The sequence below is a fragment of the Schistocerca gregaria genome, chromosome 1 (genome assembly GCF_023897955.1).
Source record: "Schistocerca gregaria isolate iqSchGreg1 chromosome 1, iqSchGreg1.2, whole genome shotgun sequence".
Taxonomy (NCBI): Eukaryota; Metazoa; Arthropoda; class Insecta; order Orthoptera; family Acrididae; genus Schistocerca; species Schistocerca gregaria.
Genome location: NC_064920.1, coordinates 658,256,470 through 658,273,878, shown reverse-complemented (window position 1 = coordinate 658,273,878; position 17,409 = coordinate 658,256,470). Strand labels below are relative to the sequence as shown.

Below are 17,409 nucleotides of genomic sequence, written 5' to 3'. Positions count from 1 at the left end.
GCTACATTGAGTATGCACAATGTATAGCTAAATGTTCCAAATATTCATAAAAAATTTCATTCTCCTCCTGCAAAAAAATAAATAAATAAATAAATAAAATAAAATTAAGAGATGGCTGCGCAAAACTTTTTGAATGCCTTTTGTACATAACAGTAAAACAAGAAGGCTAAAAATGCAATGGACATCTTTTGGACTGTCAATAATAAAAGCAAGATGAAAGAAATATGGAAATCAGCAGGTGGGAACACACTGTTTGCTGTACTATTTAATCCCACTATCGAACACGGTTTTGGCCGTGACATACAAGACTGGAATTTTTAAAATATGTTTCTTATTGTTGTGAACATTGTTTCAGGAAAGATTACCATCATCACAACAAATATCAATTAAAAAGATACACTCCAAATTCTTTACCTGAATTAGCACCCAGTTTTGCAGCAACAAATAGTTTCATCAACAGGCAATGAAGGTAAGTCACCATGTGTCAGCAAGAATACCTATTTGTTACAATCAGACACCATTTGCATCTTCTAATTGGGCCAATTATTCTACCCAAAAATTACAGAAACTAGGTAAGTGGATTCTCTACTAAAATGTTAAACAGGTTAAGGTAATGTGTGTGGATATAAATACAATGACATAATCTGCAGTGAAACCATGAGGTATAAAATATGTCATAACTTACTATTTTCCACTTATTGTAAAATGAGATATGAAATGTAATATAGATGATGATGATGATGATGATGATGATGATGATGATGATGATGATAGGAGGAAAGACGTTTAGATTTGCCATACCGATGGCGATGAGGCCATTAAGGGAAAAACAAAGAAGATTAGGGTTTAACACTCCATCAACAAAATTATTAGAGATGGGGGCTTAAACTTGCTGTGGGTAAAGCAATTACGCATTTACTTTTCAGCGGAGCCATCTTAGTACTTGCTTTATGCAATTTGTGAAAACTTAAGATTGATGAAATGTTTCACAGTTGCAAATATGGAGAATCATCAGCTGTATAATGAAATGATGAATATGAAAATTTGCGGCGGAGTAGGAAAAGACAGATTGCTACTTACAGTAAGGAAGACACATTAAGCTGCGGGCAGACACAATTATAAGACACTTACATAGAGCTTTCGGCCACAGCCTTCATCGGCCAGTCTCATATACACACACACACACACACACACACACACACACACACACACACCATTCAGACACACACACCATTCAGACACACAAGCAAGCACCCCTCATCCACACACTACTGCCACCTCCAGAATCTCAGGTCTTAATGCCCCGTAAGTAGCAAGCATTCTATCTCTTCCTACATTGTTGCTATTCTTACCTGGAGTTTCCACTGTTTGATTTTACTATAATGCTATCTGAACATGACTCACAGCCAGACCCAACTTTCCATATGTCGTCAAATCTACGCCTACAACCTGCACCCGTGCATACATTATCTATATTTGTGTACAGGGAAGACATTTTAATTGAAAGTCACTTGCATGGCCAAAGGAACAAGCACTGTGGATACATTTCATGTATTTCATGATAGCTGTTGTTACTGTGGTGTCTGTTCCTGCGGTCATGCTTATATGCATGACTGAAGGAACACTGTGTTGTTCAGAATTATTTCTGAACAACACAGGCGCTGCAATATTGTATTAAATTAAAATGGTTAGACAGGAATTTACAATGCCATCCTCCCCAATGTAATTCTAGCATGCGATTACGAGTCACCTTGTTTGATGAGGTCATTGTAGATTGTGCATATGTTGAGTCCATGAAAGAAAACTTTATAAACATGAAAATTTCAATTATTTAAATCACAGTACAAATATAGTAGGTGTGCAACAGAAACTGCAGCATTATGTTGCATCTTAAATGCAAAATAAAAATCCACATCAAAATGCCAGCACATGGCACGTAAAAAAGAAACAAACAAACAAACAAAGGAGAACAAATGCTGCATACAATAGGACCAAAAAACCACAGAATGGAGAACAGTCTCCAAACAAAGGAAAATATCAAGAAGAAATTAGAAAAAAAATGAGAATATAAAGTGCATGATACTTTGAGCAAAAAATAAAACAGTAAATGGAAGTGGGAGTGGAGGGGAGGGGGCGAGAGGGAGTAGGAGAAGACGAGGAGTTCAATTTCAACAGTAAATTACAAATGAAAAGGTGAACAATAACACTCTGAAAAATAATTGAAGAATTTAAGAAAATTGCCAGGCTTGAGGAAGTGGTAAAAGGGAAAAAAATTCATGTAATTACATACTTCACTTTTCACTGATTACAAATGCAGAATAAGTTTCTACTAAGAAAACGAAAGTTGCAAGAGGGCACACTGAAAAAAATACCAAATATATTTCAGTTAAAGATAATACTTTCAGTTTCAAAAATTAATGAATTTATAACCCACTCCTGTCCCTGCAATGGGAGCTGTGCTGCAGCTAAAGAACTTGCAATAACTTTAGCATTCTCTCTTCAGTACATTACAAAAATTGTCGAACAATGATGTGTCACACACACACACACACACACACACACACACACACACACACACACACAATAATATTGTGTATGTAACTGATACACATTACTCTAAAGGATTTCGTAAAAGCTATATTGTATGGCCTCCGCAGCAGAGTTCAAAGTATGATTGCGTCATCAATATCACTGTAGAATATAAAATGCCTCATCAACTGTCACCAATGATTGCAGAACATATTGAGAACTGATTAATCACAGCAAATATTGAACCAAAGTATGTTAACAAATGCTGTTCCAGACAGTCACCAAACATTGCCTTTTACTACAGAATTAGAATTGAGGGTGTCTGACTTTGAATTCATTCTTTCTTCACATATTTCCGGTTAATAGTAAATATATTAGTTATCATATTCACTTGCAACTTTCTGATTGCAGTCAATGATGTGCTGCATAATTTATTTCTTAAAGTTTCCATACAATATTTTAGGCCCTGAAGTCTGGTGTGTTCTTTAGGCCGAAGATTAGTGTGATGCAGCTCTCCATGCTAGTCTATCCTGTACAAGTCTTTCCATCTCTGTGTAACTACTGCAACATCTCTCCTTAATGTACATCTACATCAAGCTGTGCTCTACCTTTACATTTTTTAGCCCCTACACTTCCATTCATTTCCTAAGTAGTTATTCTTTGATGCCTCAGGATGTCTTATATCAACCTTTTCCCCACATTTCAATTCAACATCTCTTCATTTGTTACTCTAATGTCAACAATTTCATTACAACATAATCCCTACACAGTATATATTAGGAAAGAAGGAAAGAAACTTAAGAATTAACTTCCTGTCAACTGTGAGGCCATTAGAATTGAAACAATTTTATTGAAAAAAATCTCTATTTTAACAAGCAATCATGTAAAACCAAAGATTGACAAGGGCAACCATGTATAACCTAAATTAGATTGGCCATACATTCCAATGCCATTCTCCCCAATGCACTGAACCAATTCATTCAGTGGGCTAGTTTAGACTGAAAATGGAAAGAGGGAGAGGGTCATGAAACTGAAGTGTGTATTGTAGAGTGTGCCACCCCCCTCCCCCAAATCTGTGCAGTGCAGAAAACTAATGGAGGTGGAGAGACTACAAATAGCACTGATTATGAAGTTGTAGTTGAAATCTACCACTTCATGTTGCGCAGCATGCTCAGACTATGGCCACAGCTTGATTGTGGCCATTCAAATAGTGGATGATTTATCGATGACCTTATTCACACAGAATAATTTGAAGTGGATGTGGCAAAGATGTTATTATATATAATGTAGCTTGTTCCATGTGTTACTTTGTCTTTGGTGGAGCAAGAAAAGTTAATGACTTTGCTGCTGACAGAGATGGTTGGCTGATAATGGGATAGTCTTGCATCTGAGCCTTCCACAGGGACATAGCCCATGGCAAGGGGTTAGATGCAGGAGAGGTATAGGATCAGATCAAGGATGTTGTGCAGGTTGGGTGCGTGGCGTATGGTGTTGAAGACAACAGTCCACATTTCAAGGATCAAAAGATAGTCAATGTCTTGGTGGCGAACCTGATTTAATTATCCCAGTACAGAAAGATAAGTGAAGGAATATTTCTTTGCCAATGGTGAGCAAGTGTGTTATAATTGTTGGACGATAGGACACAAATCTATTTTGAACTAAGGAGGGTAGTTTCTGTCTGTGAAGGCCTCTCCAGGACGCTCAGCATACTACAAGTGATGGCTTGTCACTGCAAATGCAGCTTCCATATGTTACCAAGCTGTATTAGGATACACATTTTGGCATGTAATTCATGGTGGACTTTAAATTGGAGGTGTTGTTGGCTATCCTAAACTGTGAGCCCAGATTACATATTATTGTGTTCCTCTTGAGGCTTAACAGAGATGCGGGTATTTTAGGTTTCTACAGGACTAGAAAGTATTCCCCAACACCGCCATTTACAATGTGGCACCAGAAGGAGTAATTCATGTGTGTATGACATGGCAAGCATTCTGGTGGTATCTTCAGAAGAGAAGAAGTTTCATGTTTGATACAGTTACATGAAAGGAGGATGAAAATTCATCTGGTTCAGGTAATGTGCAATAGCAACAAGATCATAGGCACTGAGAATGTTGGTCTAGAGAAAGATGGCTTCACCAAAGGCAAGCACAATACCAGTTGGGAAATGAAGAAAATAAGAAGAATTGTGAAGAATCAGTGGAGAATGTGGTCAGTATTTTGGATGTAGCATGGTAAGCTGTGGGTAACAACAGGTATCCTTCCCCATGTACTCTCCCTCCTCTCTTGTTATCTGGTCTACTTCAACACAACCACCCCCTCTTCTGCCTCTGTATTGTAGGTCATGCTGATCTCTCAACCCGTAAAACTGCTGGTACTACCACCATACTACTATAGAAAATGGAAGAGTACTTTCTGTTGTCTCACTCTTATATCTGCATGCTTTCTTAATGTATAATCAATCTTAATGCAATACTCCCTGTATATTTAGCCACCATCTGCAGTCTTTTCCTCTATCTATCTGTCAATCAGCTACTGAGTGTGACTCAGTTTCAGCTTTCAATCAAAGTGTACCTTCTACTTATCTCAGAATGTTTTATAGCCTTCACAGTATAATCAAGTTATTAATCATCATAATGCTCAATTATGGATTTATGATGAATCAATGCTTACTAGGACAGACCACTACTTATTTATAAGATGAAATAGGAAGGGAGATATGATGGTGAAAGCAACCACTCTCCTCTTCCACCCAAGACTGGCACGCCATTTCTGGGAAGAGTAGTAGTTACTGATCTTATTACATAGCTGATTCTAAAATTTGTTTAAAGGACATTTATACTACAAATGTACATTAAACAAATTGTAGAATCAACTATTTAATACGAACAGTAACTAATGGAGGTAAAATAAGGATTCCGTGTGTGTGTGTGTGTGTGTGTGTGTGTGTGTGTGTGTGTGTGTGTGTGTGTGAGTTTTGTCTGACACCAATCTGCACAAAAAATTTAACCATTTATTTTAAATTCGTTTTGAGCACTGCTATGATACTGTAGCCCCCGCTGATAATATACAATTTCAGGCAAGTGATTGGACAACATAAAGCATAATAAATGAACAAAACTCTGGCATTTTAACAGATAAAGAAGAGCTGTCAAACATGCATAAGATGCCACAGGTGTATTTAGAGGTAAAAATAATAATAGTATAAAATTTAACCAATAAGACATCAATAAAATTAAAAATAAGCAAATCTGGATGAATAAATTACAAAATTTAATTAAAAATAAATATGATTCAGGAAATAATGTAAAATTCCAAATTATTAAAGCCTCTTTTCTGTATGCAATAACTACTGTAGAAATGAGAAACACTAATGGAAAATGGAAAAGTTGTAATATACCGAGGTCCTGATAGTATTGCAGTTAATCATTACCAAACAATATTCAGTAACATTGACAACTTCCTGATACAACCATGATATTCTTTAGAATAAGAATATATCAAACCAGCTTTCACAAGGCATATGCAGCTATTGACTACTGTTGCTATTAACTGGCTTTCCACGGGCAACAGAAAGTGTCAGAGCATTAAATGTTGTTTAAATCAAGATTCACTTCTGTAGATAACTGTGCTACGTTCAAAATCATTTTTGGCATTGAAGCAAATGGGCATCTTTGCATAGGTGCAGATCTGTCAAGAACTTAACCTTTTCTGTTAGCACAGTTCGCAAACTTCTAGACAATATGCCAACATTCCTAATCTTATAAAAATACAAATTTACATCTCTGATGCATACAGGATAAAACTAAACTTTTATTTCTTCCCAAAATTAACAGTTTTGAGCTGCTGAATACAATTTTTTTTTCCACACCAAGAAAATTCTGAATGCTCATCAGCATGTGTGTCTGTATGTTGATTGTGGTGTTCATCACAGTGACAGACTATGAGACAAAACAGAGTACAATTGGGTGCTCTGTTAACCAAACTTCACAATTTTAGTTTCCTGATATATACAGCAAGCCACAGTTTTTCTTAAGCTTGTGCTTACTGTCGTATGCGCAAATGAGAAGTCCTTCGCTATATACATATAATGTAAACATTCTTTGATAGTTAATATCTTTGAAACAAAATTATATATTTTTTGGCATGGTAGCACACTCCATTGTTTTCTAAACATATTTTGGCATGAGTTTTCCAGCACATGACAGTACAGCAATGAATGAAGTAAGATTGTCATTTCAGTAACCCAAGGCCATATTGAAGTGGTACTGGAAGTACGAAAACACGATGGAGGTGCAACGGCAATGGTGTAATGTGTGCAGAAGTTTGCCATCAACACATACAATAATTTATAGTATTTGGGAGGCATTTGAAGCTGATGGTACTGTTCAGAATGTGCATAAGGAAAGGTCCAGCTGACCAGAAACATCAAGAAGTCCAGCTTCCAGAGCTACTGTGTTGCAAACATTTTACTACGTCACCTCAAAAATCTGTGAAGCAGGGTGCACATGGAAGCGCGTTAAGCTGATCAAGAATATGATGAATTCTGAAGGCTGCAAAGTGGAAAGTTTACAATCCAACATTGCTGCACACTATGAACAAGGACAACACGGATCGAAGGATGGACTACTGCAAATGGTTTTGCAGGCATGCTACCCAAGGATGAATGGTTTGCAGGAATGGTTATCTGGTCTCACGTTAACCTATCGAGTGTTAATGTATGGTGTGATCTGGCATCACACAATTTGATTGGCCCATTCTTCTTTGAAGGTACTGTAAGTGGTGAGGTGTAGCTTCATATGCTGCAAACATCGATTTTATCTGCCATCCAAGAGATCTTCGGAAAGATTTTACTGACAACAAGATGGGACTCTGCCTCACTACCACAGAGATGTCAGAGCCTACTTGGATGAAAATCTACCTGAACAATGAATAGGTTGAAGAGAAGCTGTTGAGTACCCACCACAATCTCCAGACCTTGCAGCTCTTGACTTCTACCTACAGAGGAACTTGAAAAGCGAAGTTTATCAACAGAAACCTGCTGCACTTAACGAGCTACGTGAAACCATCGAGGTGTCCTATGTGGACATCACACCAGCACCACTGGTGGCTACAGTTCAGTTAACAGTTCAGCTTCACTGACTGCTGCTAATGGGGGTCACTTTGAACACATAAAATAGCCTCCCCCCCCCCCCCCCTCCCCCTCCAACCAGCAATAACTGTACCAATAAGTCATTTTGTTCCATTGATATTGGCTATTAAAGTGTGTCTACATTTTTCTGGATCCCTCTGTATGAGGATATAGGTGTCAAATACACAAATAAATAAATAAGACTTTGAAGAAAAGAATATATGTGGCAGTCCCCTACACAGCACTTAATCTTAAATATAATAGACCATCTGGCCTTTAACCAGTATTTAACAATGTCAACTATATGCTTATTTACACTTTAAACTTTGGTCTTAAATGAATGAAGATCACATGCCTCATTTTTAGAATAAAACTAAAAATCAAATTCTTATTTCAAAAATATGTGTATAGATAATTACCTGAGGAACCATGTTTTTGAAAGAATCCATAATTTTAGAACTCTTGCTTTCCTGATAATACGAGAAGATGCCAGTGATGATAACCACCGCAGCCAGCACAATACCCAGGTACAACTGAAAGTGTGATTCTCAGTTGAAAGGTTATGCAATAATTAATACGTACGATTTCCGGTCTCTGGACGAGCACAAGCTTGTACAAGGCAGACACACACATATACATATAAAAGGGTACACACATTAATTTGCACTACACATATCACAATAAGCACTGGGAATACAGCAGCCTAAGGAATTATGGGAAGACAGCATAGGAAGTTTTGGGGAGAATACTGGCATTCTCTAAGAGAAGCATCAGCTGTCACATTATTTCTGAAGTTCTGCATCTCATTCCTGTCAGGACACGAACTATTTACAGTGTGACTTAGCACTGAGTGAGTCACTTGAAGGTGAATAGCAATAATGAAGCAAGATTACCTGCTTTCAGGAACCACTGTCATTTCTTTGTATGACAAGTATGAGAGCAACTTCTCTGAGTTTCTGGCAACAGCTTCTTCTCTAACACTGGCTATACACTAAATGTCTACAACATCCCATTCCTGCTGGCAACATAAAGTGGTACAAGTGCAATATGATCTATTTAAAGCAGCAAGGGTGGGAACATTCACTGGATGCACGGGTTACCCCCGCTTACCTGCGGGACCATGTGTTTAAATGATTCCATGATCGCCGAGGACTTGGCTTCTTGATAATATGAGAAGCAGCCCGTCACAATCACTACTGCTGATAAGACTACACCCAAAAATAACTGCAAGAGTTGATTGGGTGAGAAAAATCACACAGAAATTTAGTTAATTTCAATGGTTCAGAGGGATTAAATGAAAGCTATTTCTAAGCTGTGTTTTCTACAAAACAACAGACAAGTGTTTAAAACACACAACTGTAGCTTACATAAATACAGTGGAAACTAGACCACAAGGAAGCTCTGCATAAGTGAGAAAGACAGTAATATTTAATTATCAGTTGTAACATACAATATAAACAGTAGAGTAACAGAAGAAAGCTGGCCACTCATTTTACACTTTCGGGCAACAAATGGTGAGTAGATTACACAGAACAAAACACAGCTGTTTGCTCTGAGTGCTCTATTCCTTGCTTCCTAAATGGATGAGTGGTAGCCATTTTCCACATTGCTGTAGTTTTGTTAGTCACTACAAAGGTTAAAATGTTAGTTGTGTCAGTGGATATTTTAGGTAAATATTGAACTATTTTGCACACCTCAAAATAAATAAGGTACTAGCACTTCTACATATTTTTTACACACAATACAAACATGAAACACTCAACAATATGAAACCAAAACTGCTATTCCATGATACTACAGGTTAATTCCACAAATATCTTATATTCTATGGTGTGCCTATAGCACAAGCTAAGGTGATCAATTTGTTTATGCTATTTAGTATCAGTTTCTACTATTTCAATTTTTTACTTAAAATTTATTTCCACTCATTATTACTAGACAAGACATTCTCATTATTGAAATAGATTAGCTATAGAATTTTTAACATTGTAAAACAAGAAAAGGTTGACTCTATTCAGATTAAATCATGAAGCAGAATCAACCCCATTCAATAAAATTTCAGGAGTAGTGCTGGATGTCTCCAGCTTGCTACCCAGACAACAAGTTGCAGACATCCAGCCGTTCTCTTGAAATTTTATGCAACTAACTGTACTGCAGCAGGAAAGTTTTAAATGTCACATATCTAACCGGTTTCATTACCTTCCGTACAGAAGGTAGTCAAAGTTTTAATCACAACTTTTAAAAAAATAAAGTTATGTAATTAAGTTTTCGTTTGTTTACAAGTAAAGTCTTGTAGTTCTGGTATGCACTGAAATTCCTGCACCATGTCACTAGAGCAGCCAAAACAAAATGATTCAGTCATATCAACTATCAGCATCATTTCGTTGTTTGCCGCTCCAACACCATGCTACATTACAGTGACATGGAGATTTCAATGTGATTCATAACTAAAGACATGTAACTGCAAGCAAACAAAAAATTAAATAGACAAATTTGTTTATTCGAGGTGATGATTAACACTTGACGACTACCCTTGTATGTAGTCACAGTCTCTTTAACACTATGGCTCCAAAGGCAATAAAACACACTATACTTATTACCACAACTAAAGACAAGGAGTATTGTATATTGAATGATTTATGTAGTTGGTTGCATGTTCAATGATTCATGTTCACAATATATTATTATGTAGGAATAATTCACTGCATTTATATGCCTATACAGTGACCTTACTATTTTGAGCCATTAAAAAAATATATATTTTTTATCATTGTCAGTTACTCACTGAGGCAGCACTGCCTCTCAAACAAAAAAGTAACATTTCATGTCTATGAATGGCATTACCCAAAAATCTAATTCCCTTTTACACCGAACGAAAACAGTCAAAGTGGACTATCTTTCACACATTTCCACTGTAAAAGTTACCACTCACACATAGAATATCACAATACCAATTTTTGATGAGTAATTAAAATACTGAATGTGAATTAACTGAACACGACAAAAAAGGTGAGTACATCAACCATGCCAAATGCTGTGTACACACTTAGGGCCAATTGTATAAAGCCGTTAATCTTAATTTGACACAGAAAATGAGCTCCAATCAAGCTGAACTCTGAAATATGCACTATTTAAATCTCAGATTATATCGCAGTGATGTAGGATCAACTTTGACGCATAATTTTATTGCTCAAGTGGAGCAATCATAAGGTTACAGCCTGGTGACATTACATACCAACACTTCTGTTTTGTGCAAATTTGAGTCAAGACGACACAAATAATAAAGAAACTGTTACCAACACAAAAAATGTTAAATAAATATATGCGAATACGCCACTGTCACACAACTGAGATTTGAAATATTATTATTGACCCATAAGGTTAGGTAACGAAATTAGAGGTAATTTAAGTAATGAATGCAGATAATAACTGATTAGTAACAGTTCTTGGGGACAACTCTTAATTAATGTGAATAGTTTAAGGCATTTTAACACTACGCAGCAGTGCAATAACAGGAAATTCGAAATATCTGCAGTGAAAAGTTAAGTACAAGGAGTTTGCCAACAGTCAATAATGACATTTCTTTCAAAACTGCTCTCTTCGTCTGAATAGCAGTAACCACACAATTAACATTTAATTTTTAAGTACAAAACAAGTTCTTAAACTGTTGCATAAACTGCATGCAGGTTGATGAACATGACTAGTAGTACACAAACATAAGTCAACTTCGAATTGTAAGGCAGGGGCTAAGTAGCTACGTCATTGAATGCAGTTCGCAAGATGTCAGTTTCAATCCCACAGCAGGTCTTTTAATTTTTTACACTTTCCCCTTCTTTCCCCTCTGACAAGGTTTGTTAATGTGGAAAATACTGAGAAGTTTAAGTATCAAATCTGTTTCAAAAAATTTATTGGAGCCTATTAAAATGTAAACAAAACACTGCATACAAATTCAGGCTGAAAACCTGCAATCTTTTAAGGGTTGGTAATAGGTATAAATTCTGGCTTCAGGCTGTAATTAGCCTCTGTCGATCTTTCTGAACCATAGGCCTGATGAAATTACTGCTTCCAGTTTTATACATATTAACCTTGAAAAGTTTGGACACTTTTTTTTGCTCCAGTTTACACAAGACATGTAATAACATAGGGATGAAATATAATAATTGTAAAGTAAGACTTAAAATTTCACCCTATCATGTGCTTTTGGTTCCTCACCTTTTCTTAATAATGACATAACAAATTTTAAAACACTTCCAGCCACAGTTTCTCCTTACATTCAGTGACTTCTTCACCTTTTCTTTGGGAGTCGTAATCACATTTTCAGTTTTTTTTGCCTTCCAGTGTGTTTTTATGACGACCCAATAAAATTTCCAGTATAAAATCTGTTTTGGCTGGGGAGAAATGTGAAGATCACAAAATTTCTGCTTATTTTCATTCCCCTTTTCTACACCACACCTTTGATAATAAATACTGTGGATTTATGATGTGCAATCAGTATCTGCAGTTGAAGTGAGGTAATTGTAACGACATCTGATTTTAGCGATGTTGCCAAGCATTTTTCACACTAATTTAGATCAAAATTAAACCTGCTTTTGTGAACTGAAGTTTAGTGTTATACAATAGAGCACAGTCCTGAACAGAGTTCATTTTCTGACCTAAGATAAAAACTGTTCATACAATCGGCCCTGAGGATGAGTGACAAAAAATGTGTAAAGAACAAATGAAACAAAGTTACTTAAAGACAAAAACAACAACATCAAAACTACATAGAAGACTGGATGGCTGTGTCGCTCCTGAAGCACACTGAAACAAACAAAGGTTATTTTCAAGATGTTATCACAGATGACCAATCCTTGTTACTCGAATCTGATCTTGAAACCAAATGGCATCATCAATTTGTCAATTTAATGATTCAACCATAGCAAAACAAATTTTATTATGTTACTTTTATTTTTCTTTATTTGAAAGTGAGGGATTGGCCTTTCCCTAAATTGTTTGTGTTGGTTATCTGCCACATGATAATCCCTGAGCAGTTTACATAATGGCATTATAGGATAGTGGACACAGCAATTTCCACATTCACTATGGCATATTAATGGTCTACACCTAACTGATTCTACTGCTCTTTAACTGGCCTTTTTAAAGTTCACACCAGTAACTGCTTCACTGAATAAATTAGAGTCCATTATGTTAGTTTTGATATGCAGTACTGGGTGAGGAAAGACCACAGCTGAGAGTTGTATTAAGTTGACTACACATGTAGCTGCATGCTTGTATGTAGGATAAATTTGCGGTGCAAGCATCAGGACTGTACACGCAGCTCGATGCTTGATCAAATTGTAATTACGCATACTTATGCAAGAAATGAAACTTGAGCATGCTTGAGGGTGTGTACCAAGAATAGAGAGGCTTGTGCAAGCATACATCATTCTTGAGACAGTATCTGCATGAACATCATACTATGTTTCTGTGGCCAACACGTGTGATCTCGGAAATATCAATCGCCAACTGTTGGAGGAGTCTATTTGTACCTATGAAATGCGTCCACACTTAAGGAATATTAAATGTGAAAAATACCACAACAAAGAACAGAGAGATGCTACATAAGAAGTACTTCTTGCAAAGTATAAAGCATTATAACCTGCAGCAACCAGAGGAACAATAATAAAAATATAATTTCGTTAAAAACCAATTTCAGAAGAGAGAAAAGAAAGCTGGAAAGCACCTGCAAGACAGGGGCTGGTGGTGACGAAATACACTGACATGACGAAAGTCATGGGATAGTGACATGCACAGATGGCGAGGAAATTTCATTTCAGAAATTGTTACATAATTCAATATTCCACAATCACCTGTCAAGAGTGTGCTGAGGACACCAATTTTCTGGCATTACCTCTCACCACAGACAACATAGTAGCCAAGAAACTTCACTTAACAATAAACAGCAGTGGGGTTTGGACAAAGTTGTCAGTGCTAACTGACAAGCAAAACTGCATGAAATAACAGCAGAAATCTATGTGAGACATACACTGAACGTATCCATTAGTACACAGAAGCCAAATCTGGCACTAATGGACTATGGCAGCAGAATACCAAAGCAAGTGCTTTTGCTAACAGCATATTGCCTGCAGTGCCACTCCTGAGCTCAAGATCATATTGATTGAAAAACCATAGCCTGGTCAGGTGAATCCCAATTCCGGTTGACAAGAGCTCAGGTGAATCCCAATTCCGGTTGACAAGAGCTGACGGTTCCAGTTGACAAGAGCTGACGGTAGTGTTCAAGAGTGGTGCAGACCCCATGGAGCCACGGACACAAGCTGTCAACAAGGCCCCATAATGGTGTGGGCAATGTTTACATGGAATGGACTGCATCCTCTGTTTGAGCTGAACCGATCATTAACTTGAAATTGTTCCATTCGGCAACTTGTAGACCATTTGCAGCCATTCATGGACTTCATGTTCCAAAACAATGATTGAATTTTTATGGATGACAATGTGCCTTGTCAATAAGCCACAGTTATTCACGATTAGTTTCTGGAGAATTCAAGCTAGTGATTTGTCTACCCAGATTGCCCGACATGAATCATCAAACATTTACAGGTCATCATTGAGAGGTCAGTTCATGCACAAAATTCTTTTCCAGCAACATTTGGACTTTAAGTGACTTGTTGAGTACATGCCAAATCGAATTGCTGCTCTACACCAGGCAAAAGGAGGTCTGACAAATTATTAGGAGATATCCCATGACTGTTTGTCACCTCTGTATTTATAAACCAGTGTTACAGTATTTCAGTTTGTTTTGGTTCATGAATGGGCAGGAGACTCACAGTGGTGTTACAGCCTCTCTCGTGAGTGTATGCTGCTTTCTAATCAAAGGTGTAACAAGTGGAAGGAAATACAATTATGTTTCTTCATTTATCTTGAGATAACTATGTCATGAAAGTGTTTTTTCATTCATCTTGAGGTAATTATGACAATATATATTCAGTTCAATGAGAAAGTTACTAATACATGAATACAATTTTCATTTCTGTAACCACTCTTTACTACACAATTACACTTTCCTCCCTGAGCCTGACATAGTCTGGTCACCAAACTGATGACTGTACACGCATGCTTCAGCTGCATAGAAGCACAAGGTAATTGCACTTATCTGCACAAAGTGACAGTGTGATTGCCAAGCACGTGTGTAGCCACTTTTACTATAAATGATTTAAAAACAAAAGTATTTATGAAAGTTAGACAAACTGCAGGCTCCCACTAACTGAATTCAACCTCTGAAAAGTTACATACAAACCATTACTCACTAGACATAAAATCTCTAATACATTTGTCACATGGGCCTTAGCAATCGAGTTAGCATAACATATAACGCCCTATTACTTATTTTTTTACATGGTTATTTCAAAACATTAGGTTATTTTTATAAGCAGTTATTAGCCACATAGCCATGATAAATTATATTTAGGAGTACATCAAAGAGAGATCTACATCATTATATGAAAACTGAATTGGAAAAATGTATCAATCATAGACAAAATACAAAGAGACAGACAACGAAATACAAAAACACTTACGTTATCATCTGAGGGTTCCTCTACAGTACTTGCTAAGATGGAATAAGCAATGAAGCATAAAATTGCTCCTATCCACAGCAGCAAGGCAAAGCCTCCAAATAAGTTCTTACAAAACTTCACCCATTCAGGTGTTTGCTTTGGAGGTGTGAGAGCATTTGGTCCATCACGTTCAAGAATTTCCTTTGCTTTTGCATGTGTTAGACCCTGCAATGAAAAAATGCAGTTTAATTTTGTGTCATTAAAGAGCAAATAAATCACAGTCTGTATAAGAATCTGTCCCTCAACAATCACTAAGGGCAGGCTAACGATTATAAATAAGCAAGTTTTTTTTAAATTTAACAATTAAACCTTTATCAATATATAAAGTTTCATCATCTCCGGTAAGAACCAAATTCTCTACACAAATAATTTCTCAATAGAATCACTTTACTAAATAAATGAGAAATGACACACACATTAACTTCAGAAAAGATCGATGTGAAATACAACCTGTAAAGAAATGAATTCACAAAATGTTAGATAGGCCTATAACCAACTGAGGGAGTTCATTTTTTAAGACAAAGGCTCCAGATTCAGAAGGATGGAAATTTATGCTGTCTGTTCATATTGAGCACATATACATTCATGAGGCTGTTTATTTCACTTTTCTTTCCTTGTATCAAGCTGACACCACCACGAATTCCTCTCCTGACGACATAGATCATTGTAAAAATAATCCGTGGATAAATAAATTACTGAGACAAAAATTAATGTTATTCAGTAGCAAAGTTACAGGCTTCAGAAAAACAGAGAATTTATGCTTTCACAATGGCTATCGTGCCACAGATTTTCCACTTTTATCTTAAAAATGGCACAGATGTGTAATGCAGATACTTACTGTTTCTGGATTTGTGCTGAAACGTGCATACAGCTCTTCTGGTGAAATCTTGTGGAAATCGATATCTAACTCTTGTTTCAAATCATCTAAGTTATCTGCTTTCTTCTTCTTTGATGATGGTTCTTTCCGCCGGGACTGTAAGTAAAAGGAATATTTTAAATACAAATTTGTACACGACTATATACATCATACATCTGGCAAAACAAGTAACTAATTTTAAACAAGTCTTTTCATACGATTTGGTATCTTCCTACAGCTTTCTTTTGGAGAAAGGAAAAGGCAAATTACTGATGTAAAGCACGTAACCAAACATAATGCTGCGAAAATTACCATTGTGAACGTTCCTCGTTTAATGCACAAATTACTAAAAAAAAGTCTATATGTGTACCAAAGCGAATTTCATATCGCTCTGATTTATTAGAGGGAAATTTAAGTCTTTGATTTGCTACAAACGATCACAACTGAATTTCCGATAAATATTAGTAAACTCTTCACAACAAGCCAAAGTTCTTACCAAAACGAAAGAGATACATTCGTCTCATAGATTGAACATTCCGTAAACCTTTGCTTTTCTCAAAATATCAAAAGTGATAGAAAGTCATACTTTTAAAACCCTGCTGGAGTCCTTGTTAGTTGACAGTTTCAGAGATTAAGATTAGCTAATATTTTAAAATGATATTACACGTAAAGTGCTAAATAATATACTTTTACTGATGACCTATAACCGAAAGTGTTTCAGTAAAGTCGATTAATGGTGTTAATAGCCAGCAAGTGTACCGTTGAAAACGGCTATTTCAACATTCGTAGAGTTTTGTTTGTGGGTAATACTTTTCCAGACATTGCGAAGGTGCATACATGATTTTCCAGTCTTATTTTAGGGTCGGTGCCGACACTGCACACGATGTAAGGTCTGCTACTGTGCCGCACATTTGTAAAATTCATTATTGCAAATCATGTCGACATGCTCATGGGAATAAAACTTGTAATGTACAACACATTTTGTTTTATACACACAGAACAAGAGTTTTGCATCACCCCTTTATTTGGAAATTCAAGGCACAGAAAACAAAAACAGGCTCTGAGGTGTGTATAAATATTAATTTGCCACGTGTACAGATAAAATAATGTTTAAGTCATCTGTTTCTCAACCCATTCTAACGATCCTTGCATGCTGAAGGAATGTATTCACAAGGGCACTACGATGAGCATAGTCATCAAGATGAAATTGTTACCAAAATGTTGTAGATACTTGTCCCACTATTGGTTGCAAAATCTTGCCTCTGTACCATAGAGCAGTGAGA

The 17,409-nt window shown here is 36.5% G+C and overlaps 1 protein-coding gene across 17 annotated transcripts in view; it reads right to left on the bottom strand.

The window, feature by feature from the left end:
• Positions 1-17,409, bottom strand: part of LOC126361668 (sodium/potassium-transporting ATPase subunit alpha) — a 631,467-nt gene that overhangs the window by 67,614 nt on the left and 546,444 nt on the right. For 8 of the 17 annotated variants that reach the window (XM_050007807.1, XM_050007814.1, XM_050007819.1 and 5 more), the window contains 3 exons: positions 16,109-16,243; positions 15,232-15,435; positions 8,077-8,190 (listed from right to left, as the gene is read on the bottom strand). In XM_050007807.1, the coding sequence (XP_049863764.1) occupies positions 8,077-8,190; positions 15,232-15,435; positions 16,109-16,243 (453 nt within the window). Of the gene's footprint in view, positions 1-8,076; positions 8,191-8,767; positions 8,882-15,231; positions 15,436-16,108; positions 16,244-16,438; positions 16,644-17,409 lie in introns of those variants that run through there. The other 9 variants (XM_050007821.1, XM_050007820.1, XM_050007812.1 and 6 more) reach the window with 3 other exon arrangements.